Raw genomic sequence first — 17,688 nt, 5'->3', positions numbered from 1 at the left:
AAAACCGATGTCAATACATGTTTTAACAATAAAACTAACTAAAAAATTAAAACTACATATAGTTAAAAAAAACCTACAAAACACGCTTTTATAGCACATCGAACTAAAAAGTGAAAATTAGTTCTTAATATCTATAGGCAGAAAATAATAATGAACGAAAAATATTAGCATTATTGTGAAAAAAACGTGGGGTGCTCGATATACGAAAAATATGCGGGGGGCGCTTTTTCACAATAATACTTTTTTTGTGAGATATATTTAGCCAGCACAAGTATTAATAATGCTACCCAAAAATTACGCTTACAGCAGAAAGCATACTAAAAAAACTCACACAAGTGACTTCTTAAACGATAAAACAGAGCTACCCCGGTTACAGCATCCCAAAATACTTACTTTTTCCAAAGTAAATTGATCCTATGTCATTATAGTTTCCAATCATACTCGGTTTTAAACAAAGATCCATGCCAGCAGGGCTACTACGAAACTCGAAACTCGAAGTTCGTGTCGTGCGCTCTCTCTGACACTTATACTATTTAATACGAGAGCGAAAGGGACAGCACGACACGAACTTCGAGTTTCGAGTTTCGTAGTAGCCCTGCAGGACATGTCGTCTGAAAGAACGGTACGCGACTGAAGTGACACAGAGATCCTTGGCAGGGATCTAACGAAGTAGTTAGTACGCGTACGCACGGGGGAAACCTAGAATAGTATAAAAGTTACCGCGCACCACCCAACTGTATCACTTGCCGTAGTGGATTTTATATAACAAAATGGCAGCTAAGGTACGGGATCGTGTGTGCTTTTAACATAGTGATAATTAAGTGTAAAAAAAGTGTTAGAGTGTTTGCGACTTACGCAAGTTGTTAAAAATGGGCTATTAAGTGGGAATTGTTCAGCTATGTTTTTAATTACCTATTGCAAAATTAATTCCTATTATAATAATGGCTTAAGCTCTCAAACTCTGTTGGAGCCACGTTCAGTATAAAGGGGGAATCTTTGGGAGAAATTGAAATACTTCCGACAAAAAACAATTGTTTTGAGCAAGGCAATTTACTTCTAATAAATTTGCTTGTTTGGATAATGATTTGTGATTTCAGTTCTTTAATAGGTCAATATAATAAAAACATGAGCTCTATTACCAAAAAAGTTATAAAATGATAATGAAGGAACAAACAGGACAGATAATAATAACTATATTAATTGACCACGCCGTGCAAAAAGATATTTTAGCCTCTCAAGCAGAGGGCCGTAGGTTCGAACCTGGACTTGTACTTTTTTTATATAAGAGGGGGCAAACAAGCATGCGGGTCACCTGACCTCTGATTTTTTTTTTAATTTACGTGCAAAATAACACTAAAAATGTACCACGGAGTTTTTGTTATAAGAAAAAATTGTGAGGGACCTCCATAAACCTGCGAAGTGTTCCCAACCCGCACAGCAACCACGTAGGAACTGCAGCTTTTTCAATCTGAGAGACCTGCATTTAGAAGTGCTATGATAATGACGATGAAATTAACGCTACGTTTTTTTCCAGTTTGTAGTATTCCTGTGCGCGCTGGCGACCGCCAGAGCCGGAGGCTTGTACGGCGCTTCTTACGCCGCACCCTACGCTTCCTACGCATCTTATGGCGCCCCTGTAGCCACATACGCCGCTTCTCCGGTTTACAAGAGCTACGCTGCCCCAGCTCTCTCCGCGTACGCCCACGCCCCGGTCGCCTACTCAGCACCAGTTGTAAAAGCCGTGGCCCCCGCGGTCTCGTCAGTATCTTCTTACTCTACCCACACCGCCCACACTGCCCCCGTGTACGCTAAGGCCGTCGCTCCCGTGGCTTACGCCGCCCCTGTAGCGAGTTACGCCGCGCCTGTGGCCAGTTACGCCGCCCCGGCTCCCGTCGCCTACTCCGCGCCGCTGTCCTACGCCCACGCTGCGCCCGTGGCCACTTACGCCCAAGCCCCTGTGGCGACTTACGCTCACGCTGCTCCCGTCGCCGCTTACGCCGCCGCCCCAGTGTACAAGTCAGCTCTGACCTACTCCGCCGCGCCCGCGGTATCCCACGTATCATACAACGGCTTGGCCAACTACGGCTGGTGATCACTTCGACTACGAATGAGTATATCTAGTTGTTTTTATAATTCTGTAAAGTTTTATATGCCATTTGAATAAAATTTGAAAATACCGATTTAAATAATGAAGTTTAATTGTGATTGACAGCTTTTCGTAAAACTTAACAATGTGGTGTTTTCTGCGTAAGGTAGTTTATTCTCAGTTAGAGCTGCCCATTATAAACTAGGCAACAGATCACTGAATAAGGCACTCATAAATAAATCATTAATTCTTATCCAGTTCGCTGTTACTAAAATTCCGCATTGATGAATGACGAATCGGTAACCAATCCATGATTCCTTTTCTACTATGTTGCAAAATGAATCGTTAAAATTTTCATTCGTAGGTTAGTAAGTAGGATTGAATTAATAACAGCACTTATTTGGTAGTACGAGTATATTGCACTTATTTTAATTGAATACGATCGTGTGCCATAAATAAAGGTAACACAAACACACACAAATACACACACATACACATAAATATGTGATAAACCAAAAGGAAAATTCGATCAAATTATGTACTTTCAGACTTAAAGTTCTCATTGCAACCTTTTTCTGGTGATTCATAATAATTTTATCATAGAATGTACAGTCGTGAACATGGATGGTTAAGCCACTTGCCACTTACCACTGTTCATAATTTAGCTGTGTAATGCTGTTCTGGGTTGTAAATTGTAAATGACAACATTTAGTTAGAGTATGTATAACTCGGCTAAATTATGCTAACAATTCTGGTTTGCGATACATATAGAATAAACGAAATTAAAAATTAAATTTCAGGTAGGTAAGAATTTTAAACTAAAAATGTTTTTTATACTGATTTAACTTACTTAAATAGTACTACAATTAAATAGTAATACAATTTAATATTACATAATGAGGGTGCTTAAAGTCGAGTACAGTGATTAGGCCACGAAGCTTTGCCGAGTGGGCTAAAATTAGGCATGACATTTTAAGGCCTAATGAAGATTGTATACAATACTTTTTCTACAAGTTAACCAAAATTCATCTTAAAATCCATACTAATATTATAAATGTGAAAGTGTGTTTGTATTTTTGCCCGTCTTTCACGTCGAAACGGAGCAACGGATCGACGTGATTTCTGGCATAGAGATAGTTTATGGGCTACTTATTATCCCGGAAAATGCACAGTTCCCGAGGAAACAGCGCACGATAACCGAATTCCACGTGGACGAAGCCGCGGGTAAAAGCTAGTTATTTCAAAGTCAAAATACCTTTATTCAATTTAGGCTATAACAAGCACTTATGAATGTCAAAACAAATCTAAAACTGGTTCGGAAAACCTCTGTTGAGAAGAATCGGGAAGAAACTCAACGAGGTATATTTTTTTTTAAACAGATTTTCAATTTTATTAAATGATATCTATACATCACAAGTATTTAACACAACTTTATTTTTAACACAGTAGGTTCGATATTTGAAGGGATCGCTTATGCGGATCGCGATTATTTAATAAACTTACCACAAAAATGTTCTTTACTTTACCTACTTAGTTTTCTTTACTTGCAATTTGTTTGTACCTATGTACATATGTAGACACTACTACGTAAACTAAAATTATCTGGAGGATTTTTTTTAATTTTCATAAATTATTTTAAGTATTTTAAGATGAAGACCAGTACTGTCTTCTTATCAAATTTAATATCTGTCGATAAACGCTAACAAACACAAAATAAAATAAACATATGAAATTGGGAAGTCAACATCTCATTGTATAACTAATTTAATTCACTCGACCAGGACTGTTCTATTGAACTTGGCCGGATAAACAGCCGTGTGTCTTGAACATCTACGTCTGTTTTAATCACTAATCAACGTGACTTTTTTTATGTCATGTATAAGACATTAAAAACTAGTAGGTGAAGAACTTTCTTAGTTAACTACTTAGTAATACAGACATAATGAACACAAGATAAAAGTAGCACATCTTCAAAGACAAATCTAATGAATGAAACTGCAGGAACCTTAAAATTAAAAGATGAAAGAATTATTACACCATAACAATTAGTATCATATACAAAGGCGTGTAATTAACGTTTAATTCTGTTTATTATGTATGATATTATCCGGCATGATTGTGTGTTAAAATGAAAGATAGCATCAACTGTTTTGTATTATGTGTGAGATGTCCATTTTTATATGGCACCGAGCTCTATAATGCCGCTTGGATATGGGAGGTCAAGTTTTGATGGACGGCTGCGTTGAGCAAGGTCAAGAAACTGTGTCAAAACATAAACAAAGCCACGCCTTCAAAAGTGACACTTGGTATTAACATCTGCATCTTGATGACTTGAAAGATCTGATTTTGATTATGTTTTAGTTATAGTTTTAAATAAGTAGTAAGATAAATTTATTTAAAACTTCAAACTGAATCTAGCCTGTTCGCTGTCTATTCGAATAAACTTGTTACCTAATTTTCAATGTGTGATATTTCGCATACAAGATTCATTGTATGGGGGAGGTCTGTATCCAACGGTTGTGTTCAACGGTGAACGTCCTTCGGCTCATATGATATTGGCGATGAGATGATGTAAATTAACTGTAACGGGAACAAAAACAACAACCGCATCTACTTAAGTAGGTCTTTTTTATGGGGTCACAGTTCTAACCTAACCTATTTTACTGGTAACAGTTCATTTTTGTATGGAGTCACAGTTATAATTTAACCTGTTTTACTAGTAACAGTTCGTTTTACTATGGGGTCACCTTTGGGGTCACAGTTCTAATCTAACCTAGTTTACTAGTAATAGTAACCGTTTGTTTTGTATAGGGTCGCAGTTGTAGTTTAACTTACTTAACTGGTAGCAGTTCGTTTTTGTATGGGGCCGCAGTTCTAACTTAACGTAATTTACTGGTAACAGTTCTTCTGTAACCTACATCATCTACTTTTAAGCCGTATTACATAATAATTATGTTACTGATTCAAATTTTCACAAAATATAATGCATGAATAAAAGTACCTGAGAAATAACTCATATTATGGGGTTCCTCTATACAGAAAGTTGATGGTTGGCGACTTTTTTAAATATCTATTTCCTACTGCACTTGTACAGCAACATTGCGGGCGGCTGCTGTCAAATCGTGACAGATAGACACACACACGGTACTGGTTTTAAGTCATATTGTCAAACCCACGAGTTACGTTGCTATGTCCTGATACACTATCAGACATCATTAAGCAACATACATTATCTGTCCTGCCCGCCTACCTGCCTGTTTCGTGCTGGGCCCGCGTGAGAACTACAGCCCAAGCTCTCTTATCCTGCGAGGAGGCCTGTGTTCAGCTGTGGGATGTATAAAGGCTGAGATGATGACACTGATTGCCGCTCCTTGCTGTTGCACCTCACCCTATAACTGCCCTGTTTTTGAACTTAGTGAAATTTCACCTCACAAAACGTTTATTTTTGACCAAGCTGAAAGCTGTTGGTGATGATCGCCTCAGCTTGAACCGCCCGATAGCAAAGTGATGAAACAATCTAACTATATAGGTTTAGGTCCCGCGCTTGATCTCCGGTCGGAGCAGATATTTGTATGAATACCTAATACAACCGTTTGTTCTCGAGTCTTGGACATTTAAATGTACTCGTGTGTTTATCCGTTAGTGATCTTAGTAGAGATACAATGAGTGAATGAGTGTGAGAGTGTCAATTGTCTCATGATATTTATTTAATTTCATGCATGATAGTGACACAGGAGTGAAACAAAAAGATTCTCAATTATGACTCTTAAACGTATTCTCAACTTTATCATTATCATGAGATCATGATGTCTGGCCTTTTTACTCACGAGCTTCTTCTCAGATTAAGAGGGCTTTGGCTATAGTTTTCACCTGAGTCCAGTGCGAATTGGAAACTGATTTTCTTACGATGTTTTTCCATCAGGGAAAAGCTTAGTTTAAAATATGATTTCAAATATAATTTCGCTCCTCAATTCCAAAAATACTAAGAGACTCGAGTCCGGGTTCACAACTACGACACTCTGGTTTTGAAGCTGTACTAAATAACACGCGTATTAAATTTTCATAAATTATCAAATTTTTGGACATTCTCATGAGAAATAAGTAGAATCTCGCAACTTACATTCAATTTCCAGACTTAAGGATTTGAGAGAGCGAAACGGCAGGTAAAGGCAAGTAAAGTACAGTCGAGGAAACTAAATCACGTACCAGGGTAGATCCTTTTCATAATCAATTTTGCTATGATTTCTTTGGCAAATGTATAGGATGCCAACATGACCTGAGTAGTAGCAGAAAGGTACCACCATGGAACGTGATTCCGTTACCTCGACTGTACATAAATAATTAATGTTTTCTTTTGATAATAAAAATAAGGAAGGTAACACTCAAATGTGGAACTAAATTTAGGTCTCGTGACTCGTGTCACAATAAAACTTCAAATGGTCCTAAACTGAGTAACGTTACTGCTTTTATCTTTACCCCTTTACTTTTAAAGTCATTGTTAATTTGCCTAAATATTTCCGACCGACTTGGGCTATAATCAAGTTTTTTATTATTCCAATTAAACTTTTGTTTCCTTAATGTCCGAGTTCATTCGACTCCTTTGTGTGCACGAAACGTTTTTACCTTCAGTATTATTTTCTCACAGTTTTAAAATTAAATATCAATTTGGCGGTGACGATGTCGCAATCGGTCCAATTTGTAATAGCAGCTAGAGCCTTGACAGAGGCTACAGTTAAGTATTTCCGACATACTTACATATATAAGCAAATATTTTTTGAAGAAGAAGCATTCTAAGTATCACTACCAGGGAAACAACAACCATGATCGGAAAGGTGAGGATAACAAAACTTAAAACTTACTAGCAAATATTAATCTGCCCACCCACTACTGGACGCAGGTTTCCTCCCAAAATACCCAGCGCTAAACGCCCGGTGTGGATTGGGAACTACACTTGGATATGTGGAGGTTTCTTAACCGTAAAACTCGTGGTAAAGTTCAATTTGTATTTTCGCAGTTGAACTAAGAAAAACTCAGAGGAGTTCAGATCAGACTCGATCCTACGACTCTCTCCTTAAGAGGCTATAGGTCAGACCACTAGAGTACCATGGCTTCTATTGACATCAGTAGACTTTCAAATGTATTGAATCTTCATAAAGAAAATTATAATTTAATGAAACAAATACCATTCAATCAGCAATATATCCCCCTGCAGGGCACAGGAGTCCTCTCTGAATGAGAGAGCTTGGACTGTAGGTCCCACGTGGACCCAGTGCGAATTGGGAACTTTGTAAATCAATAATGAAGCATACGAATATGAAGTGCTTATCGATTTATTTATTTCAGTTCGCCATCCTTGTCGCCCTTTTTGGCTTCGCCAGCGCCGGTAACCTGTACGGAGGTGGTCTTGGCTACAGCTCCCTCGGCTACGGTTCCCTTGGCTACGGCGGTGGCTACGGCGGTGCCTATGGCTACAGTGGCCTCGGTTACGGCAGCCACGCCATCTCTCCTTACTCCTACTCCGCGCCAATCGTCGCGAAGACCGTAGTCGCGGCTCCAGTAATCAAGACCATTGCACCTATCTCCTACGCTCACGCTCCCGCCCTTTCTTCTATCTCACAATACAGCTACCATGGTTCTCCGATCATTAAGTCTTATGCTGCTCCGTTGGCTTACTCTTCCTATGGTCTTGGACACTCAGCATACTCCCCGGCTCTGACGTACGGTGGCTACGGTCATGGCGCCTACGGTCACAGCGGATACGGATACAACGGCTTGTGGTAAACTATAAATAAATTGTAAATTATAAAAAAAAAACAATAAATCGACCTTTTAATAAAAGTCAAACTGTTATTTGATTTACTGTTCTACCTTTATCCCATAGCAGCACCATTGTATTTTTTGCCAAATTATATCCCACATATTATTCCTGCAGCTTTGCCTCCATGATAGAAGAAATACAAGAGCCTACCCCATGGAACATTTTAAAAATGTCTTATTGCACCTCTATGATACTAATTTATCGCATGTCAGTCATGTTTTAAGTCTTTTGGCTTTGAGTGCCTTATTTTATGGGTTATCTGCCAGTCAGGGTACTGTTTCATAGGAATAGAGAAGATTGCATTATATGTGCAAGAAAATCGGCCAAGTACGTGTCGGATTTTACATTATGGAGGGTTTCGTACTTCCACATAATTTTTATTAAGAAAAAACCTAAAAAACAAGTTTATTAATTTTTTATTATTATTATTTAATGTTATTATTTTTTGTTATATGCCGCCACAGTAATGGTCATAACTTTGTGAACATTTCACGTGCCTTCCGATAACGTTTCAAAATTATATAAATAAGGAGGTCCAGTAGTTCATGCAGTGGGACATAGAAAAGGTGTTTTAAAATTAAAACATTTTAATAGGTGGTGTTTTAGGATTAACAACAACAATGTTTTCATACATTGGTCGATATACAAAACAGCGTGACTAAAATTGGAATAAAAAATAACAATGAAAAAACTTTGACTATTATAATGAAAAATTTCCGGGTTGATTTTTAAAATTACCTTGTAGGCATATATCGAAATTACTCGCAGACTTCATAACTTTAATAAATACTAGCAGCACCTAGTAATCTATTGTTTTATTCAATCACAAAACCAATTGAAATTATTTCGGTTGACTTACGACGTCTATTTGAGGCATGGACCAATACTACTTGACCTCTTGTTCAGTTATGCAAGTACTCTGTAAGGTGCATGCTACACTGGACGATCGAAAACAGTGAATGACCACAAAACCTTGATTCTTTCATGGTATGACACCTACTGCGGTCGTTTTTTGCCGAATAGATTGCCAAGGACTGTATAAGAGGGTTCCATGATCATATTTTATTTATGAATAAGAACTAAATTTTCATTGAATCCTATTTTTTTCGACGTGTCTTATACTAGATTTATGCAGTAATTGTCAAAGGTGAACCACCGTAGCCTCGACTCTTAGTATATTCCTTTACTTGTTCCTCGTAGTACCACCAACTTGTTCCACCTGTGGGTCGAGAAGGAATTGTCTTTCCTCGTGGTAACACTGAATAATAACTGTTGTTCTACTACCAATAACGATTAAAGCTTAGGTCTTCTCAGAGTCGGCCATAATTTATTGTGAAAAGGTGTATTGCGAGGTGTAGCAGCGTACGTCTGTATAGTCATAACGAAGTTCTGTCTCGTTTGCGCGTATACATATATAAGAGGTAGAGAAATCCCGCTTAAACTATCCCATATTGCTTAAAAAAATCAGTAAAATTTGTTACAATAGTTTTACACATTAGAGCAACGCATTTTTATAGGGTGTTCTACCCTGATCACTAAAAACAAGGTATTTTATAATAAAATAGAATATCATGTAAAGATTTTTCTAGTTACTTAGTTTAATTCGGCCAAAGTTGGCACAGAAATATTTAGAAACATACAAAACAATCATAAGCCAAACAATGGATAGTAACCATGGCCGGTTGGTCAATAGTCTTTTTGTAGGTGAATCAGTCTTCAAGCGCCTTGCTATACCTCTAATTATTTGCGAAATGACAAATAACCAGAATCAGCTCCTGGCGAAATCAGAAATTATACGGAACTACGAGAGTAGTGTATGGTATCAAAATATGAAGTAACTTTTCTTCCATGTCAGCGATATTACATGATAATGATAAGCTAGAACGAGAGGTCGAAATGTTCTTTAAGAAGTACAGTCAGCAACAAAAATATACATACGTTTAAAGTGCCAAAAATATATATACAGGACCTTATTGCCTGAATATTAAGGTTGTGTCAGTCTTGGAGACGCTACAAAATTGTATGCTTTGCAGATGGACTTTTCTTACATTGATGAACATCAGGTATGTCGGTTGTCTACGTTTCCAAATGGCAAACTATGACCAAAAGTTCTGGCCCATACAACCAGTTAATAAAAGCGTCGTCGGGTAAATTAAAATATCGATAAGAGTTCTTTCAAATGATTGACGAAAGTGATTCACTGTTAATAAATAAATAACGCATAATGATTAAATTAAATAATTGAAGTAAGGTAATCTAAGTGCTGGTTAGTTACCTTCCGTTGCCATCATTATTTCTGTGTCATTCACAATACCTACCTTATAATAATAGAGCTGACAGTAGGGTTTCATCTATTGATTTCATATCATTAAAATGTCAATCACTTTGACATTCTCCTTACTAATATTAGGAATCTTACTAATAATGGGAACTATGGCCCAAGCCTTCTTGTTCTGAGAGGAGGCCTGTGCAATTGTGCAAATTCCTACGCATTCGTGAAATGGCGCCATTTCATGAATAGGCTAAGGGACATCCTAGCCAGGCCTAGTGACGTTTAGGCAAATCATAAAATTCCTAGGCATATCATGAAACGCCGCCATTTCATAATTTGGCTAGTTTAGGCAGATCATTACATTCCTAGACATATCATGAAATGCCGCCATATCGGTCCTGGCACTTTGCCGGCCGCTGCCACGGCACGCTCGCTTCGCTTGCTCGGCTCGTGCGTTGTGGTCACAATTCATACTAACAACATCTCGCTTCGCTCGTCGTACCTACATTTTTTTTGTAGCATGTCACGATGTGCCCGGTATAAAGCGAGGAATATCGACGAATGCGTTGCTCTGTGTTTTCTTACGTACGTGCGTGTGTGTACGTGTGTGTGAACGTATGTGTCGTTGTACGGCGACATTTGACAACTGACAGCTGACAGACGTACGACCTCTTTTTTAATCAAACAGACCAAGGCACAAAACCTATATTAATCTCACAAAACGTGTGATTTGCCAAAGTAAAGTTTCAATTTATTTTTACAAAAAACGGCAAGTGAAAAAAAATGTCTGTCTAAAGGAGTGAGCTACATTATAAGTCTAGTCTACTATCTATAACTTAAGGACCCAATTTTATTTATTTGTCGCAGCACATAGTTCCTGACATGGTACAGGCTAGTTTATAAGGAAAATAATTATATTGCATTTTTTTTTAACATTGAATTAATAAATAAATAAATAAATAAATAAAATAAATAAATAAATATCACGGGACAATTCACACCAATTGACCTAGTCCCAAAGTAAGCTTAGCAAAGCTTGTGTTATGGGTACTAAGCAACGGATAAATATCATTATATAGATAGATACATACTTAAATACATATTAAACACCCAAGACCCGAGAACAACCATTCGTATTTTTCATACAAATATCTGCCCCGACACGGGAATCGAACCCGGGACCTCAAGCTTCGTAGTCAGGTTCTCTAACCACTAGGCCATCTGGTCGTCTAAAAAATTAATATTTTTTAAGATCAGCGTACTATTAACTTGTTTGTTCGAAACCCTCAATGCTAGAGTCGCATTGCACTTCGCCAGTTTTTCTTAGAATATAATGCCCCGGTAGTCGGATGTTTTTTGACAAATATTTCAACCCAATTCACGTTCTGCCTATTGGAAGTAAAAAAGAGTTGTAAGATACGTGCAAGGTCTATTCAAACATTTATACTGCCTTCAATGTTGTTAACAATGATGTAAACATGACCAACAAGGGCTATGTATCTTTCTTACAAGACAAGTTTTAATTAGCAAATATTACAAGGGAGAACTTGTAAAAGATGAAATCACGTGGTCACTTTACGAAATAATTCTCATTAGACAATGTAATCATATTATTCAAGTCTTATAATTTTAACTCGAACTCACCAGCTAGCTGCAAAAAATGTAATCACGTTACGGTCCGTTTATTAGAATAGAGCCTTGGCAAAGAATGCTTTATATCCTACCTTTTTCATATAAAAGCGGGCAAACAATGGTTGGAAAACATTCAAATCATCACTTTTGAAGTAACAACAACAAAATGTTCGCTAAGGTAAAACATTTTAAAATTTCTTTTGTTACACTGACGATTTATTCCTTGCTGTTTTAAAAGTACCCATATCAATAATCATTTGTTCGATAGGTATTAAAATCTTCTTTTTTTTAGATCGCTTTGATCGCTGCCTGCCTCTTCGGGTTTGCCCGTGCTGGTGCACTCCACGGCGCTGATCTTGGCTACAGCGGGCTCGGCTATGGCTCGAGCCTTGGCCACGGTGGATATGGTGGATACGGAAGCGGGCTGGGTTACGGTGGCTACGGCGCTGGCTATGGCGCTGGCTATGGCGGCTATGGTGCAGGATTAGGATACGGTGGATATAACGGACTCGGCCACGCTACCTCCCACGTGTCTGTCGTCAAGAGTGTTGTGCCTTCGTATGGTCACTCTGCTTTGGGCTACGGCTCATCTCTTGGATATGGAGGGTATGGGCCCGCGACGTCGTATGCTAACCAATACAGCGTCCATTCACCCGCTCTGGCTGGCTACGGTTCTTATGGCGCTGGCTACGGTGGTGTCGGTGGTTACGGTCATGGTGCTTACGGTCACGGTGCCTACGGCGGCTGGTAAATGATTGAAACCCGTCAATTTTAACTTTCCTGAAACGAGTGATTTTAGTCATTATGTATTAAAATCGAATAAAAATATTTGTTGTATTCCTTTGTTTTATTACAGTTTAATTAGCATCAAGAGATTTCTTACCTGTTTCCACACTGTTACAAATTGTGGCCAAATTTTATTTTTTTCATTATGTATCAAAGAATGAGACAGCAAATAGTTTATGACAGCAAACACAATTTTGTAATAGCATATAACTATTGACAAATAGTTAACCAGTAAACAGCTAACAATAGTAGGGTTACCAGATTAGGTAAGAGTAAGATTAAATGATATAGTAACGGATAACTCACGTCTTAAACCGAGTTTAGCTCGACATGTTTCGGGCTATTTCGCAGCTCTTCTTCTCAGGAGCACGTGACTCGGCGGCTGCCGCAATACGCACTACTACGCGCCACCGCTCTGCTCGCGCGACTGCCCGACGAAACTCACGGTAGTTTGATGTTCAAAAGAGTAACATTGCTTGGAAGAGATCGCTCTGAAGCAAAAAGGCTGCGCAGTTTATATTGTAATTTTCTCTCTCTCTCTGTTTTTCGGTATCGCTTATTTTTAGTCAAAATACCACAAACAGGACTTATCACACTAAACGCGCGAGTAATATTTACCTCGACGTTTCGACCACATTGCAGTGACCGTGGTCAAGGGTAGAGTCTACTCTACTCGAGTAGAGTCTAAAATAACGAAAGTTTTATAATTATTTTTGTCACCTCATTAAAGCATAATAAAAAAATAATGTATCTCCTCTAACAAGTGTAAATTAAACAGAATAACAAAGTAACGTTATCAAAAATCGATTAATTTTATAAGTAGGCCAAAAACCATGAAGCCCTTAGCCCTTGGTTTGAAGGAAGCAAACTATCATGACATAATCAAAGTACCTGCTTCATATCATCGTCGATCTTGGACTTCCGAATAGGATTTCCTTATGGATCCAAAATGTGTATAGCTCATAAATCACTTGCGTAAATTAAACGATCGACTTGGGTGGAGCTTCACCTTGACTTTGTAAACATACCGGTCGGTGCAAGTGATTAATACCTGCCCACCGATGAACGTATAAAAGCGAAAGCGAGTGCTCCAAAAAATATTCCGACATCAACATCCATACAAACATGTACGCCAAGGTACGAATAAAATTGTAACTACAGATTATTATTTTTTGGGGTTTTTTAAATGAAAGTGTTGAGTGAATTAAATAAATACGTTTAGATTGGAGGAAAAGGGATTCACGTTACGTCAGATTTTGTGTTTAACTATCTTACTCTGAGTTTAATTGAAGTTATCGGTGCCCTTTTTTTGGGAAAAATAAGATATTTTTTTTTAATTGTTTGTGGTATTTAACAACTTAATTATTCTATACAGTAGTAGTAGTAGGATAGTAGTAGTACCTAGGACAACACTGTATTTCGAAAATTATAGATAAAATAAAATAGTCAAATATCGTATTTTTGTATCCTTCCAGATTGTTGTAGTCCTGTGCGCCGCGGGCATCGCCTCCGCCGGCAACCTACTGCACGCTGCGGCTCCCCTGTCGTACGCTGCGCCCGCGCACGTGTCTTACGCCGCACACGCCGCTCCCGTCGCCTACGCCGCACCCGTCGTCAAGTCCGTCGCTCCCGCCGTCTCGTACCAGTCCATCTCCACGCACTCCGCCCCCGTGGCGTACGCCGCTCCCGCCGTCTCTGCGTACCACTCCAGCCCGGTCGCGTACGCCGCCGCTCCCGTAGTCGCTAAGACTTACGCCGCGCCCGCTGTGCATACCTACCACGCTGCTCCTGCCGTAACCACTTACGCCGCTGCCCCGGTTGTTGCCAAGACTGTTGCATCTGCTGTGCCTTACGCCGCTGCCTACCACTCTGCTCCCGTCGCGTACGCCGCTGCTCCCGTTGCCGCTAACACCTACGCCGCCCCTGCCGTACATACTTACCACGCCGCTCCCGCCGTGGCTTCCTACGCCGCCGCTCCCGTAGTCAAGACCGCAGTAGCCTACTCTGCGGCTCCTGCTGTCTCCCACGTCTCCTACTCTGGTCTCTATGGCAACTACGGCTGGTAAATAACAGTTCTGTTGCAAAATTTATTTATTTTTTAAGTTTTTATAACGCCTGTAAATATGCAAATATAAAAAAGTTAAAAATAAATTTACTATTTTTATTTATTATCTACTGAGTATAATGTCTAGCACCTTCTTTTTAAAAACATGTGCAGTAATTAATGAGAAGAAAAAACTTTAACTGGTAGCAATAAAATAAAAATTCAGGAAAAAGATTAAAAAAACTTGCTTTCGGAACTGAAAATCTTACCTATGCAATTTATTTTATTTTTAACCGACTTAAAAAAAAGAAGTTCTTAACAATTCGGCTTAACCTCATACCTCCGTCATTTATGAACCGATTTAAAAAAACATTGCGATATGGGAATATTTTCGTGAGTTCTCAATTAGGGTGACGTCACTCATCAAAATCATGGACATGTTAAGCACAGTAGTATCCAGCAAGGATTCAATGCCTTATAGCTTACAGTTAACTTTTTCTAAATAAATGACTTTAAAAAGTGTATTTAGGGTTCCGTAGCCAAAATGGCAAAAACGGAACCCTTATAGTTTCGCCATGTCAGTCTGCGTCTGTCTGTCTGTCCGTCGCGCTTTTCTCAGAGACTATCAATGCTAGAAAGCTGTAATTTTGCACGAAGATATATGTAAACTATGCCGACAAAATGGTATAATAAAAAATAAAATATAATTTTTTTTAGAGTACCTCCCATAGACGTAAATGATTGTTTTTTTTTCTCATCCAACCTTGTAGTGTGGGGTATCGTTGGATAGGTCTTTTGAAACCATTAGGGGGTTGCTAAACGATTTTTCGATTAACGATTTTTCGATTCAGTCATTTGTTTGCAAAATATTCAATTCATATTATTATTTTTTAATTAAATATTCATTAAAATCGAGCGCCCCCCCCCCTTAAATCTAAACCGGTGGGAGGAAAAATTTGAAAAAAATCAGGATGGTACTACTAAGTATATCAAACTTGCAAGAAAAACTATACGGTTAAGTTTTCTTGAGAATTATTAGTAGTTTATAGTTTAAAAGTAAATCAAAAAGCAGCCTAAGGTATAAAATATACCTAAACTTGAAATATTCCGTACAAAATACGAAATCCTTAGAAAAATATTACTTATTTTTTTCTTAATGGCTACGGAACCCTACTTCGGGCGTGTCCGACACGCTCTTGGCCAGTTTTTTTTTCATTGACTACCTGTTAATTGACCTAAATAAACTAATGTCCCGTTCTGAATCAAAAAATATATGGTCACGTTACTTATAGCTCACCATTCATGAACTTTACCAGTTATGATCATCAGTTATCTGCACATGAGTGTTATTAGTTTTAGAAAAAGTAGCATCGGTTTCTTAATATTGGGTTAGCGGAAAAAATATTCCATTATTGGTTCCTCTCCATGACTGGTGCCCTCACCCCAGTAGTTAGGTCACATTTCCAGCAATTCAGGAACTCTTCAAATATGGTGGGACTCATAGTGATATATTTCGTAAAAGGTGACGAGCAGTTGCAGTTGGTTACAAAGAAGCGAAATGAATTTTATAACAAGAAATTTGACCGACTATAAAAAACCATTTAAAAAAATCTACTAGATATTTAATTTGAAGTCGGTGAGCCTGCAGGTGTAAACCTGTAGTTACTGTTGTTTACTTTATCTGTATACTTTCTATTAGGCTTCTATCACTCCTGCTGGCTCACGCTGAGGCACTAATTTCAAACGGATAGAAAATTAATTTCATGGGTTTTTTTAGTAGTTGGTTATTTTTTTGTTATTTCTTCTTAAATCTTCTATTGAATTTATTGTATACCTAAAACCTGTATTTTCTAATCTATTTCGAAATTACGCGCTATACTATACGAGTATTTGTCTACATTCCATCACAAATACCTACCACACGAATAAATTATATTCCCCAACCGATTAACGTTACAGCTGAACAGTTTTCCCGATATTTGCCGAAAAATACTTGGACTGTCTTAGCTGTCCATCCCTTCCATAAGCGAGGACCACCCCAATGATAAATCACATTCAAATGAAACCAAAATCGAGACGTGATAAATAACAGCAGTGACCCCTGATTTATTTCTTTCCGATCGTATTTCTGATCCATCCTTTCGAGTCATTTCTAAAGCGACCTCAATTTGCGGTCGACGTGAAGTCAGTTGACTTAATGTTTAAAAAGAAACCTTATTTTTTTATGTTCTTTTAATTTTCTGTTAAAGTTTCGTTAAAATTCAAACTTTTATAAAATGCCGCAACATTTATTTATATAGTGATGGAGTCCACCAATTTCTTTTTAATGTTTATTTGGACACAAACGGTACATAATTCAATTTTTTATATATCTAGGTACAGTCAACTACAAAGATATCGATACGGCCGAAGTTACAATAAAAAAGAAAAACCGACTCCAAAAAAAATATTTCACTTCTCATGCTCTTAAAATGTTACTTTAGTCTCTGCATATCGGGACTAAAGCTCCTTTTCATTATCTAGGAATTAAAGTTTTTTTTTTTAATTTACGTTGGAAACCCCTAAACAGCCAACACGGTGTTTGTGAATGGAGGATTTTTAGAGCGTGGTAATATCCTCAAAATGACAACTGTGCAAAAAAAACACGATTTAATTTTGTGAAACACAATTAATTATTACGAATATGAATCTATTCAATTATATTAAGGATTACTTAATTCATTTCATTATGCATAGTCCAATTAGTTTTTAAATAGTTTTCAATTTTGAAATTGTTGGCCAAATATGCAAGCTTTTAAAGCGTCACTTTATAAACAATAAAAGAAAAGAAAAAACCGCGCAACACTTTTTTTTTGCCTTTTGAATTTTGAACAGATGGACTGTCCATTAGGCGAGCGTACGTTTTTAAAAAGTAATATTCTTGTTTTTTCCCTCGCATTCAAAGTGAAAAGTAGAGTGTTTAACGCGAGACTAAACAACCATAATGCCACTCGAACTATAACATCTCGAGTCATTATGGCTTGTTTTAGTCCCTTGTTGAACAAACTACT

At 37.9% G+C, this 17,688-nt stretch overlaps 3 protein-coding genes across 3 annotated transcripts; all 3 read left to right on the top strand.

Annotated features, from left to right (window-relative positions):
* The first annotated feature begins 690 nt into the window (after positions 1-690).
* On the top strand, positions 691-14,745 carry LOC141436334 (uncharacterized). The gene is made up of 3 exons (XM_074099272.1): positions 691-782; positions 1,535-2,049; positions 14,204-14,745. The coding sequence occupies exons 1-3, from the start codon at positions 771-773 to the stop codon at positions 14,658-14,660; spliced, it is 984 nt and encodes a 327-aa protein (XP_073955373.1). The 5' UTR covers positions 691-770; the 3' UTR covers positions 14,661-14,745.
* Positions 6,827-7,930, top strand: LOC141436333 (uncharacterized). Its single transcript, XM_074099271.1, has 2 exons — positions 6,827-6,918; positions 7,430-7,930. Exons 1-2 carry the CDS (start codon positions 6,907-6,909, stop codon positions 7,865-7,867), a joined length of 450 nt encoding a protein of 149 aa, XP_073955372.1. The 5' UTR covers positions 6,827-6,906; the 3' UTR covers positions 7,868-7,930.
* Positions 11,883-12,645, top strand: LOC141436332 (uncharacterized). The gene is made up of 2 exons (XM_074099270.1): positions 11,883-11,986; positions 12,101-12,645. Exons 1-2 carry the CDS (start codon positions 11,975-11,977, stop codon positions 12,557-12,559), a joined length of 471 nt encoding a protein of 156 aa, XP_073955371.1. The 5' UTR covers positions 11,883-11,974; the 3' UTR covers positions 12,560-12,645.
* Positions 14,746-17,688: the final 2,943 nt, after the last annotated feature.

Source organism: Choristoneura fumiferana, chromosome 16, assembly GCF_025370935.1.
Source record: "Choristoneura fumiferana chromosome 16, NRCan_CFum_1, whole genome shotgun sequence".
NCBI lineage: Eukaryota > Metazoa > Arthropoda > Insecta > Lepidoptera > Tortricidae > Choristoneura > Choristoneura fumiferana.
The sequence above is the reverse complement of the archived record's forward strand: the minus strand, read 5'-3'. Positions and strand labels throughout refer to the sequence as shown.

Excerpts from the sequence above, each read along its gene's own strand:
- LOC141436334 (XM_074099272.1), top strand. Across the intron at positions 2,050-14,203 it reads TACTCCGCCGCGCCCGCGGT|CGTCGTCAAGTCCGTCGCTC; the intron begins ATCCCACGTATC and ends CTACGCCGCACC.